General features: G+C 53.9%; 3 protein-coding genes across 3 annotated transcripts; 1 reads left to right on the top strand and 2 right to left on the bottom strand.

The window, feature by feature from the left end:
- Nucleotides 1–1,111: 1,111 nt before the first annotated feature.
- On the bottom strand, nt 1,112–3,926 carry PODANS_2_9890 (uncharacterized protein; the record flags this gene model as incomplete). The annotated part of the gene is made up of 2 exons (XM_001911763.1): nt 1,112–2,606; nt 2,644–3,926. The coding sequence occupies 2 exons, from the start codon at nt 3,924–3,926 to the stop codon at nt 1,112–1,114; spliced, it is 2,778 nt and encodes a 925-aa protein (XP_001911798.1).
- Nucleotides 3,927–5,496: 1,570 nt separating this feature from the next.
- Nucleotides 5,497–7,051, top strand: PODANS_2_9880 (uncharacterized protein; the record flags this gene model as incomplete). Its single annotated transcript, XM_001911762.1, has 4 exons — nt 5,497–5,584; nt 5,641–6,120; nt 6,180–6,421; nt 6,485–7,051. 4 exons carry the CDS (start codon nt 5,497–5,499, stop codon nt 7,049–7,051), a joined length of 1,377 nt encoding a protein of 458 aa, XP_001911797.1.
- A 200-nt stretch (nt 7,052–7,251) lies between these two features.
- Nucleotides 7,252–7,917, bottom strand: PODANS_2_9870 (uncharacterized protein; the record flags this gene model as incomplete). Its single annotated transcript, XM_001911761.1, has 1 exon — nt 7,252–7,917. One exon carries the CDS (start codon nt 7,915–7,917, stop codon nt 7,252–7,254), a length of 666 nt encoding a protein of 221 aa, XP_001911796.1.
- Nucleotides 7,918–8,149: the final 232 nt, after the last annotated feature.

Raw genomic sequence — 8,149 nt, 5'->3', positions numbered from 1 at the left:
GTTATTGATAATTATGGCAAGCTGATGTGGTAATCTTGAAGACAATTAACTCCCATTTTGGATTCAAATTGGGTGTTGTCGGGTGCTTTGTCGTGTTCTGGTGATTTCTGGACCTTATGGGGCAGGGGGAGGGGATCATCATGGCTACTGTTCATAGACCGCTGGAGGAGGCGTGAGTTACGTATTGGGGTTTGGCTTTTGCTGAGTTGGGGGGGGGGGGGGGACACATGTTAGCAGACGGTGATGGGGTGGTGGGTTGGAGGGTGGAGGGTGGGAAACATACGAAAGGCATCAAAGGCGCTGACGATGTTGCCTTTGGCGGCGAAGGGGTCGTCATCGTCGGTGCGGTGGCCCCGTTTTTCATCGTAGCCGTTCATCATGGTTGTTGGTGGTTGTGGTTTCTGCTGTGTGTGGACCTTGTACGTCTCGTGTGCGACGGGAGCGTCGATATGGCCTAGCTCTCAGCTGGCTGTGTACTTTGAAGACGCGCGTCGTATGTTCTTTGCCCGTCTTCGATATCAATACCAAGTATCGTCGGTTTCGTCTGCCGTCGGTGTCGTCGTAGGTTACTCTCAGCTCAAGCCTCAGGATGGCCGCTGATCATGTCCCTCCGTGGGCCCCTCCACCAGCCTCGAATTCCAGTTGTCGGGGGAAAAAAAGTTGGGGTTACCGCATCGGCGTGCCGGTAACACCGTCGGGCTTTCTTTGACAAAGACAAAGCAATTGTCAGTCGTCAGCTGCCTCTCGTCGAAAAAGGAGTATCACGTAAACGAAAAAAAAAATCAAAAGTCAATCAGCCGCAAACCGTTGCAACCATCGCCAATTGAATCTTGAGGACAGCTTGACCTTTCTGCGGCAGATTCCAGCGCCAAGCCATGCGCCGCCAGTTCCAGCTCCACGCTAACGGTTGGCTGACCCCTGTCAGCGACCCCTGATTGCGGGGGCGGGTGCATGCGTGGGGCAAGTATCAACCTGGAAGGCAAGGCTGAAGACATGAAGAAAAAAGAAGAAAAAGAAGAAAAAGACACACAAGTATATCATGTTCCCGTTATTCACCAATCTTCTGCGGCCTATCTAAGCATACTCCTCAACCCATCTTTACAGCATCAAACTAATACCGCTCCATCAACCACAACCTCCTCACCTCAGCCCCCATCTTCCCCAAAAACTCGTCCTCAAACTCTTTGATAGCCACATACCTCTCCACCAACTCATGCCCCAACATCTCCACCATCTCCGTATCCTCCTGCAGCGCCCTCAACGCCTCCTCAACACTAGCCGGAAGCATCTGCGAAATTCCCAGCTCCTTCCGATCCATATCACTCAACTTGGCCGGGTCCATCTCGCAATCGTCCCAAACCATCTTCTCCTCTGTTTCCACTCCCCTGATCCCCGCTAGTAAGACTGCTGAAGCGACGAAGTATGGGTTTGCCAGCCCATCAATAATCTTCACCTCCCAGTGCGACCCCTCAATCTTCCTGAGCGCCGTCTCCCTGTTCTGCGTGCCCCAAGCTACCCACCGCCCGCCAGCCCAAACGCCGTCTTGCGCCCTGTCGTAGCTTGCCGCGTTGGAATAGCTAAAAGCCGTGATGGCGCGCAGGTGCTTGAGTACACCAGCGTAAAAGTGCCGCGTCACCTTCTCCGCATCAAAAGCGTCGGCTTCGGGCAGGATGCTCATGTGCATATGAGCGGCAGTGCCACATGCTTTGGCAAATGGCTTGGGGTGGAGTGTCATCTTGAAGCCCGCTTCTGTGGCCAGGTTGGCCATGACATCTCGGGTGTGCAGCAGGGTATCAACTGCCTGAACGGGCGGGTAGGGCGGAAGGATGAGTTCGAACTGGCCAGTGGCAGACTCGGCGTGAATCTGCTCCACGTAAATATCCATCTGGTCGAGGGTCTCCACCATGTTTTTGAGCAAAGCGTTGATCTTGGGGTTGGCGTAGTACTTGGAGACAGACCACGCGTGGCCGTCGGTCTTGAGAGCTGTGTAGCGGTCCAGAACCGAATCGTCTTCGACACGCTCCAACAACAGAAACTCAATCTCGAACCCAAGCAGAAACCCGAGTCCCTTCTGGGAGCCAATCTCGACTGACCGAAGGAGCAGCGATCGTGGACAAAGCGCCACGGGAAACCCGTCCTGCTCGCGAAACTCGCCGTGCATGCTGATGTGTCCTGCAACAGGGCCATGCTTGAGAGAGGAGAAATCGGGATGTAGACGATATTCTCCTGTTGCTGAGGAGCTCGGAATGAGATGGTCGTTCTGGATCATACCAAAAACAGCCTTGGTGATACCAATGTCCAGCGATCTGCCTGCCTCCAATAGGGTCATAAACTTGCGGAACGGAACCAGACGCATACGCTGCAGGGCGGTATAATCGTTCCAGCAGATCTGAACAAACGTCGGCTCAATGGTGTTGTTAAGGAGCTCGCGGAGCAGCGTAAGGTTGCGGGATGGGTTGGGATATCTCGCGAGAGACCTGCTCGCAACTTCCTCTGGCTTTGGAAAGTCCAGCCCCAGATGATACAGCTTGTTGGCATTCTTGAAGAGCAGATCCTGGACAAGTACGATAGCGGCTCTCCAGCCGATTTGCCCCTTCAAGACGTAACTGCAAAGAACCTGCGCACGTTAGCCAACCTGCTGACTCTAGTAGTTCTTTGGCACTTACGTTTTCAAAAGCCTCCCTCATCTGCATGATCGCCAGCAGATACGTCTCGGGAAACCAATGTCCATCTGTACTCCACAAGATCTTGGACCAGGGACACAGTTCCAGAATCTCCATGAGCACCCTCTCCTGTCCGTCCTTACTGATGCAGGGAAAGACTTCCCCAATGTCGGCATACACATTCTTATACACCGTAGCCATGTACGCAATCTCTTTCGTGAAGGGATAGCCAGCATGCAGCAGCACCATGGGCACGTCCGGGTACGACCTGATGAACTCCTGCAAGTGACTCGGCGAGGCCTTGGCCAGAGTCAAGTCACTATCTCCCAGGCCGGTATGGAACTGAATCGGTTTCCTGGGCTTTCTGATGATATCCTCTTCGTGATTCTTCCCCATGTAGTCTCGAATCAGGGTTGCCGTCCTGTGGATGACATAGTCGTTCAAGCTCGAGTCCTCCAGCCTCGCGGTGCGCACCTTCAAGAACTTTTTGACGACTTCCTTCAACGCGGGCTGGACAGCATCCCCACTCGGTTCCTTGCCGGCAACGTCCAGCCCAGTCCTGTAAGCAACCACACTCTTGAACCCAACCACAAGAGGGTCGTCGATTGCGTTTTTGATAGCATTGTCAAACGACCCTGCCCAGTTCTCCCAAAACTCCTTCAGGGCAGCGGGGTCCTTGATGATTGCCTCTGCTTTCTTCACGTCATGGAACTCGCCCGCGCTAAGATGCTTGATCAGGTCCGAGGCAATGGCCTCGATTCTAAAGATTCTCTTGCATGGGCTCTGGACATACGAAGTATGCCAATCGAGGTCTTCCACAGCTTCCTTGTTGTCCAGCCCATCGTCCAAGAGGATGGTGTGCACACCCTCCAGACAGCGGCTTATCCAGTCACCCCAGATATCGGGTTCATCAGGATCCAGGCGGACGGCCTCAAGCTTGGCAACGACGCTCTCCCAGTTGGGTGCACATTTGAGTTCTGTAGATAGCTGTCTAACGGCGCGCAGGTGGGCAAGAGAGGTGGTGGCGCTTTCGATGGCGTCGCCTGATGCTTCAGAGGTGATGTGGAGCAGGGGGTATTTTCCTGTCTGGTTGTCCCAGTTCAGAAGAGGATGGGCATGATGGTCGACGATGGGTGTCGTTCGGATGGTGTGGATGAGCAGGTCTAGTTGCGTCTGGGTGATGGTGTTCTTGGGGAATTTATCAGCACTTGATGGCTGACCAATTGTATCATGATACTGGAAGGACTGAGATATATGTACCATTGTGTCTGTGGCCAAGGCCAAGCTGGCTCGAGCGAGTGGTATCGAGTTGTAGAGGTATCTGCGATAGAATTAGGTCTGTGACAGCTACCACATCACGCAACAGATCAGGAAGTGAAAAGGTCGTACATGAAACGGAGGGCCGGCCCAGAAGAATGATGTCGGGCTGTTCTGATGGAGAGTCCGAGAGGCAAGCAGCTCCGAAAAAGATGTGTCAGTGCCCAAGTGCCAAGCGATGATGCCAGGAGCGATCATCAAGACGAGTGGTTCTTTCCCGTCCTCCAGTTCCATGCAGCTTGGGCCGGTGCCGAGACGATCGCCTTGCTCAGGGTTCTCCTTGTGTCACTATCAAAACAAGAAATCGAATTTGACATGAGTTTCTGCAGAGGATATCATTACGAAGTGCGTGATGAATCATGTCAAATTCAATAGGGCTGAGCTTAATGAACGCTAATAGCTGGGGTTAGCGGAGTGAGCTCATTGCCAAGCAGCGGATGGTTATCACTTGGCATCAGTGAACCAGGTTAAGCGGTGATTCGATTCATATCTCTCAAATTCAAAGAGATGAAAAGAAGCGCCAGGAGTAACCTAATGATGGCTTTGGTTTGCCAATCAATAATCAATGTCATCAGCCTGTCTGACAGGAGATGGCAGTGCTGGCACCAGACATGACAGAAACGGTGCCTGGGCCGAAGTGGTGGCCCGTGCTGCCCCCTGCTGTCCAAGATTGCGGGAGCGTCGCTTGGCAAATGCTTGGTTGAATCGCCAAGAGCGGCGAATTCGACGAGTTCCCCATCATTCAAGATGCCAAGTCTTGAAGGAGAGGATTGAGTTGAGAGAAACAACAGACGTCATGCCTCGCTCAGGGAGAGCTCCAAAAGAGAGCCCCAGCTGGAATGTAGCTCTCCCAGTGATATGAATCAGCGGGAGGCAGCCCCCCTCGTGTTCCCTTATCAGCCCATCCCTCCCTGTCCACAAGCCACTATCCCGACCGTGTGCCTCTTTCCAGAAGTGATGGCTGTATGCGATACAATAACATCCTTGCTGCGCTGTTAGACAACCCCTCGGCTTTCCGTGAGCCGTTTCGTGTCATCCCATGCCCGGCAGTATCGATTCGACCGTCCTCCCAAGCATCTGCAAGACCACCCAGATTTCATTAGTGCTGTGTGCCGCTCCCACACGCGCGCATCAAGACGCAGATTAGCGACACCTCTTGCCCCCCATTCCAAGTTTTCCCTCTCTCTCTCTCCTCTCTCTCCTTGCCCCGTATTTTTTCCTTGATCGCCATCCGTCAAAGCCGAAAATACGCGTGACACAACAACACTCGTTCAGTCTCCGGCATACACTCGCTTTTCGCAAACAACTCTATTACGAAAAAACAGCAACAGCAGGAGAAGAATAGAAGAAAAAAAAACAACAAAAAAAAACCAACATCATCATCGCGGCTCTGATGGTTTCGACTTAGCTACACCACTACCACCACATTCGTTTTTCACATTCTTCACCCCCCCTTTCCGGTCGCTTTCTCTATTTCGTCACCAAGAAACAAACCACCACAACATTGATACCAAAGATGATTTCACCAATACGACACACGGCAGCCGTTCTGCTCAGTGGCGCCGCCGTCGCCAACGCCGCCACTTATAGCATCGCGTCCGCTGGTGCGCTTCCCCTTTCTTCAGCTGCCCTGACCTTGACGATACTAACAATTCCCCAGCCGACATCAAACAAACCTCCTCCCTCCTCGCCTGGGACCTTCTCCAATACTACAAAGGCAACCTCACCGGCCAAACCCCCGGCATCCTCCCTGGTCCTCCCCCAGCAGGCGATTACTACTGGTGGGAAGGCGGCGCCATGTGGGGGACCCTGATCGACTACTGGAAATTCACCGGCGACGACAGCTACAACGATCTCATCACCCAAGCCATGCTGTGGCAGGTAGGCCCAGACAAGGACTACATGCCCCCCAACGTCACCGCCTCCCTGGGGAACGACGATCAAGGGTTCTGGGGCATGTCGGCGATGCTGGCCGCGGAAAACAACTTTCCTGATCCACCAGAGGATGAACCGCAGTGGTTGGCGTTGGCGCAGGCCGTGTTCAACACCCAGGCGAGCCCGGACAGGCACGACGAGACGTGCAACGGGGGGTTGAGGTGGCAGATTCCTTGGTCGAATAATGGGTATAATTACAAGAATAGTTCGTCTCATGACAGCCGGCGGCTCGTCCAGAGGGAAAAAGGGGCTAACACGAGACAGGTATCGCAAACGGATGCTTCTTCAACCTGGGCGCGAGACTGGCCCGGTACACGGGCAACACCACGTACGCTGACTGGGCGGAAAAGACATGGGACTGGATGAGAGGAGTCGGGTTCATGGACGAAAAGTACAACATCTACGACGGCGGGCACGTCGAGCACAACTGCACCGACATCAACCGGGCGCAGTTTTCGTACAACAACGGGGTGTTTTTGCTTGGGGCGGCGTACATGTATAATTATGCATGTTTTTCTCTTGCCCCTCATTGTGGTTGCTGAAGTCAAAGGTTGGCTAACACGCCCTAGACAAATGGCAGTGACGTTTGGCGCGAACGCCTCGACGGTCTCACCGACGCCACCATCCGCGTTTTCTTCCCCGACAACATTGCTTACGAGGTCGCCTGCGAGGAGCACATGTCTTGCACGACGGACATGCTCAGCTTCAAGGGCTACGTCGCCCGCTGGATGGCCACCGCCACCCAGGTCGCGCCTTTTCTCGCCCCGAAGGTGTTGCCCGTTCTGCAGAACTCGGCCAAGGCGGCTATTGCCAGCTGTGTAGGCGAGAAGAACGGACAGAGAGCCTGTGGGTTTAAGTGGTCCACGGGCACCTTTGACGGGAGCCAGGGGGCGGGGCAGACGATGAATGTCTTGGGGGCCGTGTCGTCGTTGTTGATCGGGCAGAGCAGGCCTCCTGTGACAAACTCGACGGGAGGCACGAGCAAGGGGGATCCGAACGCGGGGAGCCAGAGTGATAACTTCAAGGACAAGTACCTGCCGCCGACGACGGGGGACAAGGCGGGCGCGGGGATATTGACGGTGTTGATATTGGTTAGTGTGGTGGGGACGTTTGGGTGGATGAGCACTGGTGTTTGAGAGGGGGGTTAGATCTTGGAAGGCTGTTGTTTTTGTGACGGGGAAATGACAAAATAGGGACCGGGGGGGAATTCATTCGGGGGTTTTTGGTTCGTATGTATGTATTTAGCGTGGGACCGTCTCGCTTTTGGTGTAACTTTATTGCAGTGTCATTTCGTTTGAGAGTGCGATGTCATAGTTGAGATTGTTGTGTATCTAAATCAAGGCCATATCTCCTTGAAGGTCTTGATAATCTTGCATGTACTCTTGTGGCCACCTTCTGCCCAGCCTTTAACCTGACACTCCTGTTCTCCCCCATTAGCATCATCATTTCTTATATTCAACAGTGAGAGGCATACCTTGGAACAATACCCCACCCCCCTACACCCCGTACACTTGGCCAGCTCCTCCTCCCTCCCTTCCTTGCCGCAACTCCCACACTTCCCCTCCCCCTCCTCAATCACAAACTCCCAATCCTGCCCCACCTCCACCACCTTTTCCAGCTTGCCTGGTATCACCCTCAGCCCGGACTTTCCTTGCCACTCATCCTTGCCCCCGGGGATCACAATCTTGCCTTGCTTCACCTCATCTGAGGAGTCAGTTCTTTTGGCATTTGGCAAGAGGACACAATTCCCCTTTTTGAGACCTAGGGCCTTGAAGTCAACGTCGGAGGCGTGGGGAGAGGCGTGGAGGTCGGACCAAGTCAGGGCGAAGGAGGTGGAGGAGAGGTCCGAGCAGATTAGGGTTGGGCGGGTGAGGGAGAGGTTTTCTTTTATCTCGGCGAGGAGGTAGTATGTTTCTGAGGGGGGTGGTGGGGATGCGGCGGTGGAGGGGATGGTGTTGAAGGTTTTGAAGGTGAGGGGAGAGGTGAAATCTGGTGGTGGCATTGTGGGTGAGTTGGGGTGGTGTTGAGATGGGGAGGAGAGAAGGATGATGAGAGATAGGTGAAGTTAGATGCGAGAGCTTGGTGGTGTAAGGTGAGGGTGAGGATGAGGGTGAGGGTGAGTGAGATGGTTGAAATGCGGGGAGCGGTCAGCAACTGAAGTTAAACTCACCCCACCTAAACCTTGGCGTTTTCAGGGGGCTTTAGGGGTCAACACCAACATGCTTGTTATAAAC

This window comes from Podospora anserina, chromosome 2, assembly GCF_000226545.1.
Source record: "Podospora anserina S mat+ genomic DNA chromosome 2, supercontig 2".
NCBI lineage: Eukaryota > Fungi > Ascomycota > Sordariomycetes > Sordariales > Podosporaceae > Podospora > Podospora anserina.
The sequence above is the reverse complement of the archived record's forward strand: the minus strand, read 5'-3'. Positions and strand labels throughout refer to the sequence as shown.